The sequence below is a fragment of the Pseudophryne corroboree genome, chromosome 5 (genome assembly GCF_028390025.1).
Source record: "Pseudophryne corroboree isolate aPseCor3 chromosome 5, aPseCor3.hap2, whole genome shotgun sequence".
Classification (NCBI taxonomy): Eukaryota; Metazoa; Chordata; class Amphibia; order Anura; family Myobatrachidae; genus Pseudophryne; species Pseudophryne corroboree.
In genome coordinates, this window is record NC_086448.1 from 143,298,655 (window position 1) to 143,315,216 (window position 16,562).

At 44.6% G+C, this 16,562-nt stretch overlaps 1 protein-coding gene and 1 long non-coding RNA gene across 5 annotated transcripts in view; one reads left to right on the plus strand and one right to left on the minus strand.

Annotated features, from left to right (window-relative positions):
- The window catches only part of LOC134927387 (ATP-binding cassette sub-family B member 5-like), a 215,993-nt gene that overhangs the window by 143,056 nt on the left and 56,375 nt on the right, over positions 1-16,562 (plus strand). For 3 of the 4 annotated variants that reach the window (XM_063921761.1, XM_063921762.1, XM_063921763.1), the window contains 7 exons: positions 4,250-4,420; positions 6,000-6,161; positions 6,605-6,760; positions 7,106-7,249; positions 8,428-8,532; positions 10,934-11,011; positions 11,102-11,185. In XM_063921761.1, coding sequence (XP_063777831.1) covers positions 4,250-4,420; positions 6,000-6,161; positions 6,605-6,760; positions 7,106-7,249; positions 8,428-8,532; positions 10,934-11,011; positions 11,102-11,185 — 900 coding nt within the window. Of the gene's footprint in view, positions 1-4,249; positions 4,421-5,999; positions 6,162-6,604; positions 6,761-7,105; positions 7,250-8,074; positions 8,383-8,427; positions 8,533-10,933; positions 11,012-11,101; positions 11,186-16,562 lie in introns of those variants that run through there. The other variant, XM_063921764.1, reaches the window with a different exon arrangement.
- LOC134927388 (uncharacterized) overlaps positions 1-16,562 on the minus strand; it is a 149,215-nt gene that overhangs the window by 23,562 nt on the left and 109,091 nt on the right. The window lies entirely within an intron of this gene.

Genomic DNA, 16,562 nt, shown 5'->3' on the forward strand with positions numbered 1-16,562 from the left:
ATGGCAGCATATCTCGCTCAAAAGTGTTTGCTACCCCATAGGATAGTGAGCACTTTTGAGTGAACAGGGGTGTGAATCAGCCAGATGAGGGATGTAAGTCGAGCTGCTGTTGTCAGTGTTTAAACGCCATGGACACGGCAATTCGCCCCTTTCACCCACCACTGAATTCCCACCTTAGCCTCATAATACATACTATGTATAACAAAACTTGATAACAAAAGATGTATTTGTAGCCCCTCTCCATCCCAAAAATCACTAAACAATTGAATCTATCACAGTGGCTTCTAATGAGTCATTAACCTAGATAGAGGAAACATAGGAAACACAATATAAGAAATGTTATCCAGATAGACAAGAAATACTGTTTTTAAATGTGATATTAATTGCTCTTTAGATTTAAATTTTATTCCCCATACCAAACTATCCTTCTGATACAGATATCACCTCTCCCACCTACTACTTAGGTCCTCCAGTTATATAGGTTCACCTTTAAACCATCAGCTAAAAACTGCCAATGTGAGGTATTCTTCACTGAAGCCTTTTTAGGACCCTCCCCCACAAAATCCCCCCTCCCATCCCTTCCTATCCCATACTCCTGTCCCCCTCTGTTGGATTAATTCACCTGATATCAGAGGATTGCAACTACTAATGTAGAAGTTCTGAGTGTCCAGGGCCGTCATCAGGGAGTACTGCCGAGACTGGAGTCCCAGGCCCTGACAGCTGAGGGGGCCTGGCGGCTGGCAGAGTTAATCATTACACTTACTTAGCACAGCGCTAGCTGTTAGTGCTGACCAGAGAGTGATATGAATGAATGGCTTATCACACAGCTAAGCTGTGCGGTGAGTTATTCATTAATTAACTCTTCAGTCAGCGCTAGCAGCAGCATGTGATACTGTGAATCAGAAGCACCTGCAGCAGCACCAGATTATGCATCCATCCAGCCTACATATTTGTTTCACCTACAGTTCTTCTTCTCACTCACCCCCCCACACACACACTCTCATTGGCCAGATATAGTGTGTACTGCACTAAAGATGGAATTGAGAGATTGAAGCTGCACAGAAGGGGTTTCAATGTGTACATAGACAGTTAAACGATAGACAGAGTCAGAAGGTCGATACATTTTTTAAGTTTTTTTTAATGCTTTTACAAATTTTGCCTCATTTACTATCCATGTGACAAACTATTACCTTTAGTAACCGAGCACAAAGTGTAGAGAATGAAGCGAACATATGAGTGGACTCATTTCAACAAATTTGGTTACAAAAATATTTAAAAACACAAAATAAATAACACAATTTTTTTGCGTCAACTTTTTGACCCTATTGACCTTTTGACCCAGTTGTCCTTTTGGGACTTTCGACCATATGGAGTCCACCTGATGACTATCTTTTAACTGTCTAACGTCTATACCACGCCCACACAGTGTTACAGTACCTCTGCCCCTCTCTCCTATACAGTCTGTCCCACTTTTATTATTCCTGCCTCTGTCTCCTTCCCACATCTGTGTATTTGCTCCCTCCATATCTCTCTGTCTCTGTGTCCCCTCCCTGTAAATGTGTCTCTGTTCCCCCCATATCTGTGCCTCTGCCCCTCCACACATCTGTGTCTCTGTACCCTCTCCACATCTGTGTCTCTGCTCCCCACCCCCCACACACGTCCGCCTTTGGGGGGGGGGAGACCAAGGAGGTGGGGGCCCTGCCTTTTTCATTTGCACTGGGCCCCACGATTCAGATGGCAGCCCTGCTTGTGACTGTTCTAGCTCCGTGACTGTACGATCGATGAAAAGTATAGTTACTGGAAAGGTGGAGCAGACTGGGGTTTTTTTTTAGACGAATTGTTAAGCCTGGGGAATATCATATTCAAAATCATAGAGCAGTGGAGTTAGCCGGAAGTTAATAAAAAATCCATTACCTACAATTTCTTTTTGAGGTTTGCCATCGCTATCAACAACATTTACTGTAGAGATGAAAATATCTTTCCACTTTATGATTTGTATGTTTTTCTGCTTTTTTGACTTTTTCATTCTTTAATAAACACATAAAAGTGCATTACATATAGGGGGTCATTCCGACCTGTTCGCACATAGTGGTTTGCTGCTGCGGTGCGAACAGGTCTGGAATGTGCATGCGCGGTGGCTGCACTGAGCACACGCGTCATTGCCCGGTGACAGGGGTCGCCGGGTTATGTCGCGGCAAACGAAGAAAGCGGTCGCAGAGCCGACCTCAAGAAGATTGACAGAAAGATGTCGTTCCTGGGCGTCACCAGACCGTTTCCTGACGTTTTCGGGGAGTGGTGAAGAAAAGGCAGGCGTGTCCTGGAGAACGGAGGCGGATGTCTGACGTCAAAGCCGGCCCCAGCATCGCTGAGATCGTCGCACAGGGTAAGTATGTCCAGGGCTAGTCATGTTCTGCATGACATTTTTTTTATCTTAGCAAGGCTGCACAAGCGATCGCAGCCCTGCCAAGCTAAAATACACTCCCCCATAGGCGTGGACTAGTTGATTGCACCAGCAGCAAAAAGTTGCTGGCTGCGATCAACTCGGAATGACCACCATAGTCCAAATAAGTCAGTGCAGCTGTTCCCACCGCTGTGTTCTAGACTTCCCGCCACTGTGTTCCAGACTTCTCACGACTCTTTATTGCAATGACACTTGAAACCAGTGCAACAGATAGATTGTATACACCAGGGGCGGCCAACCAGTCAGAGACAAAGAGCCAAGAAATCTTGTTAGGTACATCAAGATGCCGACATCAAGCCGAATGCGCACTTGCAAAAATGGGCCACGCCCCTGGTATAAAATACATTGAAAAAGCCAGACCCAACATAAAATACAATGAAAAAGCCACTTCTACATCAAATAATTGAAAAGGCCAGATTCGCATGAAATATATTGTAAAGCCAGATTCACATAATACACTTCAGTTCCCCCATGTGTCACTCCAGCCAGCTCCCCCGTGTGTATTTGGCTCCCTCAGTTCTCAGTCTACGTAGTGCTGCTGCATGTCTGGCTGGAGTGCAGCGGTTTACAGATCTCTTGTGGTCACGTGACTTTGAGTGTTGGGAGCCACATTTGAATAAAGAAAGAGCCGCATGTGGCTCTAGAGCCACGCGTTGGCCACCACTGGTATACACAAATGCACAACACATGAAAATCGCAGGTATGTGTTGAAAGGCAGAACTAAAAAGCACTTGTTCACTTTCATGCCATATTACTCATTTTCCCAGCACCTGTGGGGATAAGCCCAAACCATCTTTATTATGTTAGATGCATAGGCATTTCTATAATGCAGGGATGGGGAACCTTTGGCCCTCCAGCTGTTGTTGAACTACACATACCAGCATGCCCTGCTACAGTTTTGCTATTTGGCCATGCTAAAAATGTTGCAGGGCATGCTGGGATGTGTATTTCAACAACAGCTGGAGGGCCACAATTTCCCCAGCCCTGCTATAATGGGTGCATTGCACACGGGCCCCCAGGGACCAGGGGGGTCATACGGCACACACTGCACCCATATATTATACTTACCCCTCCGGAGTCCAGCGAAAACAGAAAAAACTTGGAAAATGGCCGCCGCGGTCATTTCTGAGTGACTTACGCATGCGCACTGGAGATGTCCCCAGAAACATGGCGCGGGCGCCATGTTACCAGAGATCTGCGCATGCGCAGTAGGCTCTGGCATTAGGCCAGAGTCTCCTGCAGTCGGAGAGGAGGGGGCCCACAATGGAGGCTGCACACGTGTACCCTAATCTCTTAAAACACCCCTGGTTAGATGGATATTTTGATAATGTATAATGTGAAGATAATAGTTTATGTTCTCTTGCTTAAAAATTGATTTAAGTATGAAGTATGAAAACTTCCATTGGCGTGGTGCAGGAGAATAGACAGAATCTACAGCCCTGCAATAACTAGAAGAAGTGACTGGTAGAGATGGAATGTTTCATCCAGATTAAACTGGAAATGTCTAAATATAACTGCAAAGGTTATGAAATTAGTTCTCACTGAGGAACAGTGTGTTTGCCACTAAGACGCTTCCCTGATTACTGTAATCACCGTGAGACAGTCAGTTATTTTACTGTACACTACATTGTACTAATGCACTAAAAAACAAAAGGGTGACATCAGTCATGAAGATTTATTGGTCTCTGACAGGAGTTTAGAACAACTTGCAAGAAAAGTGCAAGTGATGTCATATATGCTGTGGCATCGCTTATGTTTTTAGTATAATCTTTATTTTTCACACTTTAGAAATTTGAGACTCTAGTAGGGGAACGAGGAGCACAACTGAGCGGAGGCCAAAAACAAAGGATAGCAATAGCCAGAGCCTTAGTACGGAATCCTAAAATACTTCTGCTGGACGAAGCCACCTCCGCTCTGGATACTGAGAGTGAATCTGTTGTACAAACTGCTCTAGACAAGGTAACTGTGATGTATACAGTATATCATGCACGTTATTATATATGTGTAAAACAGGACAATAAGGTAGTGTAATACTGTTGGGGAACCTGTGTAGGGGTGTGGTTCTGTTCTCATGCAGTAGGTATTGCACAGGATCCGGATGATAGGTCGACAATTTAGGTTGACAGTCAATAGGTCAACACCATATGGACAACATGCATATAGTCAAGATAGTCAAAAGGTTGACCTGTTCAAATGGTCGACGTAGTCAAAAGGTCAATATGGCAATGGTCGAGACAGCATATGGTTGACATGCAGCGTGGTCAAAAAATCAACACGTTCAAAAGGACGACATTGCAATGGTCGACACAGCATATGGCCAACATGTTTTTTGGATTTATTTTTATTTTTAGTTCTTTTTCTTACTTTACCATCTACGTGGACTACAATTCAGAATAGTAACCTTGCCCAAAGTCGCTCGCCATGCGAGGGGATGGGGTACCCTAATTGGGGTCCATGTGCTCAAATCTACAAATTGACACCAAAAACTCATGTTGACCTTTTCATGCGCTGACCATTTCCATGCTGATCTTTTGCTAGTGTCGACCTTTTTCACATGTCGACCTTGTGCATGTCGACCTAGACAGTATCGACCTTGTAACTGTCGATCTACTATACCACACCCTTATTGCATAACCTCCAACATGACCCATTCCATTAGGTACAAAATGCTCTGGTCCTGGACTTCCTTGACAGTGGCAGTTACAGAGGTGGGGCTGTAGCTCAGTTCAAAATTCAGCTAGGGGAGCCACACCAACTGCCACCCCAAACACTGCCAAACATCACCGGCAGGGACTCAATGGCAGTTGGTGTGGCTCCCCTATTTGAATTTTGAACTGTGCTGCAGCCCCACCTCTGCAACTGCCACTGGCAAAGAAGTTCAGGAACAGATAATTTTGTACCTAGTGGAATGGGTCATGTTAGAGGGTATGTTATTGCTCCTACATGATATTGCCAGGCTCATCTGATTATACCTGAGAGAGGTCATTGAATGTTTTACCGTAAGGCGGGCATATCCATAAGATCTCTGAAGATGAAGAGGTGATTACAACCACAAAAGGCGGATTTTATGTATTAAACATAAAATACTACTCTGATATCTATAATTTTAATGTCTTGGTGGTATAGCCTATATTTACCATTACCTATAAATTAAGGGACACAGGGTGGTAAAACATAACATGTATGTACTCCTGCTGGCAGTGGTAGTACATATCAATGACTTCATTTAATGTTTAAGGTAATATCAAGGGCTGCCATGGGCGCGGGTGCCGGGGGTGCTGCTGCTATGGGGTCCGGGCTCCCTACCAGGCCTGCCTTCCCCCTGCACCCAGTCATGCATGCATCAGACAAGTGAGGCTCCTCCCTCTACAATATCATGCTGCTACAATGTATAGCAGTGTGTGATGGGCTGGGGAGGGCGGCTGCAATCTCCTCTTTCACTTCCTGTCTGACGTGCCGGCCGCTGCAGTAGTGGAGAGGTGAGAAGGATTCTAGTTACGCCTCAGGGTGGTGTCAATCATGATTCTGTTACTTTCAGGCTAGCAAAGGGCGTACTACAATCGTCATAGCCCATCGTCTCAGTACAGTGTGGACAGCAGATCTAATTGTTGTGTTAGAAGATGGCAATGGAGTTGAGCAAGGAACACATTCTGAGTTGATGGAGAAGAAAGGAATATACCATTCTCTGGCAACAGCACAGGTACTATAATGCTAACAATAAATATATTCCTATATATAAAGCCTAGTAGAATCACTTTATCTTACTGTCCCTGAATTGCAATGAAGGGTTTAAGGGCCTGAGTCAGAGGTGCAGAGAGCAGTAGCAGCTGGGACGTTTGTCGCAGACACTACTGCTAAACTATGCTAATGCCGCAGCCAATGAGCTATTGAGAAGCCGACCGGCTGCAGCTCTAATCCACCATGGTGCGCACAAAGGCACACTATCGTGCGAACATCAGCCACACCATTGGACTTCTAAGCAACCCTGTGGTTGCACGGAATGTCTGACGGTATCGGCTGCCAGTGTCAGTGGAACTGAAGCAGTCCATGACACCGTCATGCCCATGACACACCCACTGACTCGAGCCACTCCTCCTGTCACATGCAGTTCTGCTCATTTATCGCATGTGTGATATTTTCTAGTTTATACAAGTAGAAGATGAGGAAAAAGGAGAAACAACCAAAAATGGGCCAAACACCTCTCCGTTAAAGTGTGCAGCCACCAAAACATCTGCCCTGAAACAGTCCATGGTGGAGGAAAAGGAAGAGGAAGGAAACGAGACCACGGATGTGGAAGAGGTAACGCTTTATGGATTTAGAGTTGGACGTAAAACAGGCCTTTACTGTATAAGTATATATGCAGATATGCATCTGCATGCCTCTTGCATTTTCACTTCTGTACTTTGAGCTGGACACGTTTTCATAAGGACTGGTTTTTATATGCGCAATATTAATTATATCGCTGAGCAAATAGCCTGTAGCAAGATGCATTCTGTACACCCGTCTGGTGTAAGCTCAGAATTCTCAATTCTTCAGTACCGATTTTAAATTCTTCAGTACCGATTTTTGTATCCAAAAATACTGACTGTCTAAATGGAACACAAATAAAGCCATATACAACAGCCTCTCTGTTTCCTTTCGCAGAAAGATCTTCCGAATATTTCCTTTGCAAAACTTCTGAAACTAAACCAGTCCGAATGGCCTTACATTTTGGTTGGAACCATTTCATCAATGATTAATGGGGGGAGTCACCCAGTGTTCTGCATTTTTTTTGCCAAAATTATAGCAGTAAGTATGTTAATTAGATAGTCCTAGAACAGTGTCATAACATGTTGTGGTCTTTAAGCAGGTGGAAAATGCATGCACTACCTTATGTGACTGTATATGGAAACATAGTGCATGGATCAGGCCTTTACAATCAGTTGTCCGTTGTCTTGGCTTTGGTCATCAACACATGCGTAGAAGGACACAACGGTGGCCTCCAGACCAGGTAGAGAGCCATCTTCGGGACCCATTTACTGCAGTGCCCATAGCAGATGTATTGGGCTCTAGTTCCACAACTGGCATAAATATACATGCAGTATTTAAACATGATTTTTTAGTTGCTATAACACATAATTGGTTTATTCTTATATATATTTTTACTAAGTCACACTTTGACCTTTTTGACCTTGAGTATAAGAGACTGTAAAGAATTTTGATTTTAAATCTGATATTCGGGTTTTGAATTGCAAAAATTACATGATTTTTAGCTGTTTTTATCGCTTTATATAAATTTTTATCACCACTAAGGTCCCCATTTAACAACGAGACAGTATGTCTTCTTTCAGGACTTAACAAACAGCAGTAAGTTGGGCTTACCGCCATTTGCTCCTGTAACGTTTTTGCCATGTATAGATGGCACGAGCGATACCCTATTACCAGCAATGTGGACCCAGCAGCAGTCTTTCTGGATCCAGCTTATGTTACAGTATCACAGGACTAATTTACTAAATTAATTAGGCCACCCCCATAGAAGGGAAAATGCTGCGATTGGATCATATTTGCGTAGGGGTGGGGCTAAAATGCCACGATCACATATAATTGAGTCATTAGGTCCCGTCCCCTCCGCAGGAACCGCAGATTCCCTTGATTTATCTCCACATCCAAAGTGGGCAGAATGCGGGAGATGTGCCTACTCTTCCAGGGATGTGGGGGAATATCCTAAAAATCGAGTGTCTCCCACAGGAACCAGGCGAGTATACAATATCTCCACGTGGCCTCTTTGGAAGGTTTGGTAAATCTTCCCCTAACGTGAGTCAGTATATGTTACGTGTCAGGATAAGTATGAATAGCTACTTCCCATTTGTGGACATTTTAAAATAAGTGTCCTCATTTTTACGTTTTGCCACTGTAATTATCCTCTGACTTGATTCAGTGATGCATAAAATTAACCAAAACAAACATTTTTTTTGTTGTTTTGATAGCTATTTGCGATTGATGATCCTGATCAAATAAAACGTGAATCTGACTTATATTGCATCATTTTTGCAATCATTGGATTTATGTCTTTTTTTACGTATTTCTTACAGGTAAGACAATGTTACTTTTAAACTTACTTAATATGCAAGAGTTAGTTATAGCCCTAGGGGACTTTAGTTCAAATATATAGGGGAATATGTACTAAGCAGTAATAAAAGTGGAGAAGTGAGTCAGTGGAAAAGTTGCCTATGGCAACCAATCAGCTGCTCTGTATACTTTTACAGTATACAAATTATAAATGTTACACCAATGCTGATTGGTTGCCATGGGTAATTTCTCCACTGGCTCACTTCTCCACTTTTATCACTGCTTAGTACATATCCCCCATAATTTCCAGAGGTTTGACTTTTGGTTACGCTGTTTACTTAGTGATTATGCTCTCTGGGCATTCAGTGTGTTGCACAGGGTAATGCAGAGTATATGCAGCCTGTGCAAATGGCCATGCTCTGCTCATCTAACAGGCAGTGCATGGCCCAGATCTGCCTCCATAGACTGCCTCCCTTCCTCTCTCCATATCTGGCACCCCTCACACACCTGGCTCCAAGCAGGGCCGTTTCTTGGGGCAGGCAAGCAGTGCAACCGCACTGGGAGCCCGCTGCGGCACCAACTGTGGCTCCCTGCTTCCCCCTCCTATTTCTCCCCGAGTAACCCGCTCGGGGGGAGGAGTTTCACGGAATGACGCGGTTGCGTCGTTACGTCAAGACGCAACCCCATCACTCCGCGAAACCCCCCCCCCCCCCCAAGAGGAGTACAGAGGGGGATCCAAGTTAGGAAGAGGGAAAGGCCGGCGCGAGGAGCGACTGGTGAGGCGGGCCGAAGAGCGGTAATCGCCTCTGTAAGTATTCTCTCTCTCTCAATGTGTAAAATGGGGACACCTGCCGTAATGTGTGATATGGGGACTCTTGCCTGCCGTAGTGTGGGGATTTAATGTATCAAGGGCATTGCGGTGTGTGGCATAATATGGTGCAGGGGGCATTACTGTGTGGGGCTTAATATGGTAGAATTTTTTTTTTCCTGTGGTGGTCGTGATCTGTTGGAGCAGGGTCAAAAACTGGATTGTGAGGTAGTCTTTTCAGACGAGGCCATGCCCATTTAAATGAGGCCACACCCATTTAGATGAGGCCATGCCCCCTTGCCGGGTGCGCGCGCAAGTTTTATTTTTTATCTAGGTGTGTGGGGGAGGGGACGACGACATTTTTTTATGTCATGGGGGGGCGCATTTTTAAATCTCACACTGGGAGCCAAATTGGCTAGAAACAGCACTGGGAGTTAGGTCACTGACATGATCTTAACCTACAGGCACACTGTCTCATTCCTTTTGGAGCTTGTCAATGTAGGATAAGTAACCCTGATGTGAAATGCATCAATGAGACAATCCTTAGGGAGCATTTTTGGCAGCTCACAAAAGACAGGTAAAAAAATAAAATATCTGTATGTGGAGCACCGAGATCCCTTTATCAACTTCTTTCAGTATTACTACAGTATTATCCCAGATAATACTGTTTTGTATTTTATCTTTTGAGTTTTTACCAACCTCATTTTCCTTATTTATTGTCCATTGGGCCTAATTCAGACCTGATCACAGCAGCAAATTTGTTCTCCAATGGGCAAAACCATGGGGGTCATTCCGAGTTGATCGCTAGCTGCCGTTGGTCGCAGCGCAGCGATCAGGCTAAAATCCGGCATATCTGCGCATGCGTATGCACCGCAATGCGCAGGTGCGTCGTACAGTTACAATGAGCATCGTGGGTTTGCACGGAGTCAAACGAACATTTATGTCGCACGGCCGAATGCAGGAAGATTGACATGAAGTGTGCGTTTCTGGATGGCAACTGACCGTTTTCAGGGAGTGTTTGGCAAAGCGCAGGCGTGGCTGAAAAAACGCAGGCGTGGATGGGCGTTCGCTGGGCAGGTGTGTGACGTCAAAAGCCGTCCCTCCATCGTTAGAATCAACGCATACGAAGAGTAACTACAGGGCTGGTCTTGTTTTGCACAAAAAGATTTTGCAGGCACTCTGCTGCACAAGCGTTCGCACTTCTGCAAAGCGAAAATACACTCCCCAGTGGGCGGCGACAATGCATTTGCACGGCTGCTAAAACCTGCTAGCGGTCGATCAACTCGGAATCACTCCCCATGTGCACTGCAGGTGGGGCAGATGTAACATGTGCAGAGAGAGTTAGATTTGGGTGGAGTGTGTACAAACTGAAATCTAAATTGCAGTGTAAAAATAGAGCAGCCAGTATTTACCCTGCACAGAAACAATATAACTCACCCAAATCTAACTCTCGCTGCATGTTATATCTGACCCACCTGCAGTGCTCATGGTTTTGCCCATTAGAAAACAAATTTGCTGCTGCGATCAGGTCTGACTTAGGCCCATTGTCCATTGTCACACTTAGGCCCATTGTTTCAATTGTTTTTTCAGTTTCATTTATTCTTATTACCCATCAGGGCTTCATGTTTGGACGATCTGGAGAAGTTCTCACCATGCGTTTAAGACAGATGGCATTTAAAGCAATGCTCCGTCAGGTTAGTCTCCGTACAACCTACGTTAGTTTATCTGTTTGTACGTATAATTATTTATATTACATTGGATATTTTATTTGTGGCACTAACTAGGATATGTCATGGTTTGATGACAAGAAAAATAATACAGGAGCTTTAACAACAAGACTTTCTACAGAGGCTTCCCAAATACAAACGGTAAGTACAACTTAGTGGTTTTAGGATTCTTATGCTATAACTACTGTATACTTTGCATTGTGTCTACTATTTTGTTTCTTTTTTTCTACTACAAATGATATATTTAATACCATCATATTATGCAGAAAATACTACCATTGGAGGTTACTATATAAATTCCCTTTCCTGCAAACGTAAGGGCCCTGTCAGCAGCCAAACTAACTTATCAATAAGTTTTTGACCATGGGAAGTAAACAGAGCACCTGGAGAAAACTATATACTAATACTTGCTCCATGCTTGTTGTAAGAGGAGTGCGCTACTATGCAACTTCAGTCTTCTTGTTCTCCAGGGAGACTTCATGCCCTATCCCAAGATGGCCACTGAGGTCACTACTGAGCATGTGCGTTAGCCATCTTGATTGATACTGTGTAAGACTGTGTAGAGTGGTATGGTGGGAGACAAAAGTCTCCTGCTTAGCTATTATGAGAGAACTCTTTAATAGCAGGTATAAAACTGCTCCAGCATCCCTGCACCACTACCTGTTTGCAGTATACAGTCACCAGCTGGTGACCTGTTTGAAACCCCACTCTGCTCAAACTCTGCTTCATCACTAGTGTACATGTAACAGTGAGTACAGCTGTAGTTACTCTCTATCAATAAACCAGCAAAACTGATTAAGTAACTGTTTATAAGTTCATAGTTTGAGACATCCACAGGTGTGTGCCTATGTAACTCTTCAATATCAACACCTGTACACACATTGTTTTCATTACTTGTTGGAATTGAACCGATGAGCCCAGTTCTTAGAGGCAGAAATGTTAACCACTTTGTCTGTACTGTTGTGTTCTATGCACAGTTTGAAAGCTTTCCTTGATTGAATGTCTAATGGTTATTGAATGAAAAGCACCATATAGTTCATTTGAACTACTCGCTATACACTTGCACACATTACAAGTTAATTTGATAATTCAGACATTAGGCAGTGCTTAGTTGATATTTATTGACATGAGGGGTTACTTGGTAAACATTAGCTGGCATAAGTTGGGTAATTATACATCAGGTATAAATGGGTATTAGAGAGAAAACTGGGTTATAACAGGGATGTAGTTAATATCCCTCTGGTACGGATTCCGGCGGACAGAACACCGAAGCCGGCATCCCAACCGCTGAGAATTACGACAGCTGCGCCAGGGCTTTTCCCACTCGTGGGTGTCCACAACATTCATAGAGTGGGAATAGAACCTGTGGCGAGTCCGAAGTGTCGCAAGTGCAGCGAGCCCGCAAGGGGCTTTCTAGCACTCTCCTGCTGACGGCATTATGGCGTCCGTCATCCCGGTGTCCATATTCCATCCCCAAACCAAAACGCCCTCCTTTAGAGGTTACATAGAAACATAGAATTTGACGGCAGATAAGAACTAGTTGGACCATCTTACATTTTTTAAATGTGGGAGGAAACCGGAGTACCCGGAGGAAACCCAGACAAGTACGGGGAGACTATACAAAGTCCACGCAGTTAGGGCTGTGGTGGGAATCAAATCCACGACCTCAGTGTTGTAAGGCAGTAATGCTAACCATTACATCATCCATACTGTATATTTGCATTAATGAGCACATCATCCCAATCTTGTAACTTTCAGTATGTGAACCATAACCCCACAGATATCCAACCCCATGGTATGAATTAGAGATGAGTGTGGTTCGTTTCCCTGAGAACCGAACCCTTCCGAACCTCAATACCCAAGCCCGGATCCGAGTCCGGCTCGGATTTTCCCGCCTGACTCGGAAACTAGAACAAGGCAAAACGTCATCATCCCGCTGTCGGATTCTCGCGGGGTTTGGATCCCATGTAAGGAGCCGGTGGTCTCTGCCATTTTCACTCCGGCATTGGAGAGTGTAGAGAGAGGACATGTCTCCGTCCTCAGTGTCCTGCATCAATTCAGTGGTAGTGTCTTGTACTGCATCAGTCCAGTCACAGTGGTTGCATCCTCTGCTGCCATATGTCCAGTGCTGCTGTATAAGTCCAGTCCAGTGGTGCTGTGTTGTCCTGCATCAGTTCAGTGGTGGTATATTGTGCTGCATCAGTCCAGTCACAGTGGTGGTGTCCTCTGCTTCCATATGTCCAGTGCTACTGTATAAGACTACACTGATCATACAGAATGAGAGAAGTGATACTGTGCAGGTGTCACATATCGATAGTAGGAACATGTATCTGCAGTATAATTACACTGATCATACAGAATAAGAGAAGTGATACTGTGCAGGTGTCACATACAGATAGTAGGAACATGTATCTGCAGTATAATTACACTGATCATACAGAATGAGAGAAGTGATACTGTGCAGCTGTTACATACAGATAGTAGGAACATGTATCTGCAGTATAAATACACTGATAATACAGAATGAGAGAAGTGATACTGTGTAGCTGTCACATATAGATAGTAGGAATGTGTATCTGCAGTATAATTACACTGATCATACAGAAAGAGAGAAGTGAAACTGCAGCTGTCACATACAGATAGTAGGAACATGTATCTGCAGTATAATTACACTGATCGTACAGAATGAAAGAAGTGATACTGTGCAGGTGTCACATATAGATAGTAGGAATGTGTATCTGCGGTTTAATTACACTGATCGTACAGACTGAGAGAAGTGATACTGTGCATGTGTCACATACAGATAGTAGGAACATGTATCTGCAGTTTAATTACACTGATCATACAGAATAAGAGAAGTGATACTGTGCAGCTGTCGCATATAGATAGTAGGAATGTGTATCTGCAGTGTAATTACACTGATCATACAGAATGAGAGAAGTGATACTGTGTAGCTGTCACATACAGATAGTAGGAACATGCATCTGCAGTATTACACTGATCATACAGAATGAGAGAAGTGATACTGTGCAGGAGTCACATATAGATAGTAGGAACATGTATCTGCGGTATAATTACACTGATCGTACAGACTGAGAGAAGTGATACTGTGCAGTGTCACATACATATAGGAACGTATATTTGAGGTATAATTGTATTGATCATACAGAATAATAGAAGCGAAACTGTGCAGGTGTTACATACAGATAGTAGGAACATGTATCTGCAGTATAATTACACTGATCGTACAGAATGAGAGAAGTGATACTGTGCAGGTGTCACATACAGATAGTAGGAACATGTATCTGCAGTATAATTACACTGATCATACAGAATGAGAGAAGTGATACTGTGCAGCTGTTACATACAGATAGTAGGAACATGTATCTGCAGTATAAATACACTGATAATACAGAATGAGAGAAGTGATACTGTGTAGCTGTCACATATAGATAGTAGGAATGTGTATCTGCAGTATAATTACACTGATCATACAGAATGAGAGAAGTGAAACTGCAGCTGTCACATACAGATAGTAGGAACATGTATCTGCAGTATAATTACACTGATCGTACAGAATGAAAGAAGTGATACTGTGCAGGTGTCACATATAGATAGTAGGAATGTGTATCTGCGGTTTAATTACACTGATCGTACAGACTGAGAGAAGTGATACTGTGCATGTGTCACATACAGATAGTAGGAACATGTATCTGCAGTATAATTACACTGATCATACAGAATGAGAGAAGTGATACTGTGCAGCTGTCGCATATAGATAGTAGGAATGTGTATCTGCAGTGTAATTACACTGATCATACAGAATGAGAGAAGTGATACTGTGTAGCTGTCACATACAGATAGTAGGAACATGCATCTGCAGTATTACACTGATCATACAGAATGAGAGAAGTGATACTGTGCAGGAGTCACATATAGATAGTAGGAACATGTATCTGCGGTATAATTACACTGATCATACAGAATGAGAGAATACTGTGCAGGTGTCACAGATAGTAGGAACATGTATCTGCAGTATAATTACACTGATCGTACAGAATGAGATAAGTGATACTGTGCAGGTGTCACATACAGATAGTAGGAAAATGTATCTGCAGTATGATTACACTACTCATACAGAATGAGAGAAGTGATACTGTGCAGGTGTCACTTATGGATAGTAGAAATGTGTATCTGCGGTATAATTACACTGATCATACAGAATGAGAGAAGTGATACTGTGCAGGTGTCACATACAGATAGTAGGAACGTGTATCTGCAGTACCTCATTGCACCTCTTTTTCTTCTTTGCATGATGTGCTGTTTGGGGACTAGTTTTTTTTTAAGTGCCATCCTGTCTGCCGTTGCAGTGCCACTCCTAGATGGGCCAGGTGCAGTGGCGGATCCAGGGGGGGGGGGGGGGGGGCACTCGGGCCCGTGCCCCCCCTGTCATTTGTGGCAGTGTTTTCCTTTTTTTTTAATTGGCCACAGCTCTGCTGCAATCTCCCCTTAATAGAACCAGCGGGCACTAGGGCACGAGCTCCAGCGCAAGCGGCCCGGCGGTCAGAGCCGGATTACGGAAGGGGGGGCTCTGAGGGTAAGTACACCGAACCCATATCTGAAAGGGAGCCCCGCCACCCGCCACGGATCGGATTTCTATTACCGACCCGTGGCGTAGTGCTGTGCTCCCCACTGACTGCCGTCGTATTCACACGGTCAGCCGCCAGCGCTGCACTGCACCTGCTCCTGCCTCGTAACCAATGCAACCCGGCACCCACACACGGTGTGAACACGTCACGTCACGCTGTGCGCTGCCGCTCTCTCCTCCTGTACCGCGCCGCGCGCTGCCACTCTCTCCTCCTGTGCCTGCTGTTTATGAGCACCGTTAGGACTGGAGTCACAAACGCTCACTCCTGTCCTAGGATGCCAGCCAGTGGGGCAAAGCCACGAGGTATTTGCTAAGTAAATGTGGGAGGGGGGAGGGGAGAGGGGGGGGGGCTGCAAGGTTGTCAGGGAATCCTTCATTGTTTCTTTCCTGACACAAAGTTATGTCCCTGTATCTCCCTCTCAGCATCCTCACCCTCCCTGTCTCTCCCCCTCAGCATCCTCACCCTCCCTGTCTCTCCCCCTCAGCACCCTCACCCTCCCTGTCTCTCCCCCTCAGCATCCTCACCCTCCCTGTCTCTCCCCCTCAGCACCCTCACCCTCCCTGTCTCTCCCCCTCAGCACCCTCACCCTCCCTGTCTCTCCCCCTCAGCATCCTCACCCTCCCTGTCTCTCCCCCTCAGCTCCCTCACCCTCCCTGTCTCTCCCCCTCAGCATCCTCACCCTCCCTGCCTCTCCCCCTCAGCACCCTCACCCTCCCTGTCTCTCCCCCTTTTTATGTGTATGTGGTATATTATGCAAGATGACAATACACATTTTTTTGTATAAAAAAAAATGAAAACTTTTTTTTTTTAACCTGTGCCCCTTTCCCTCCCCACTTATATGTGTGTCATAGGGGCCCACATCACACTGA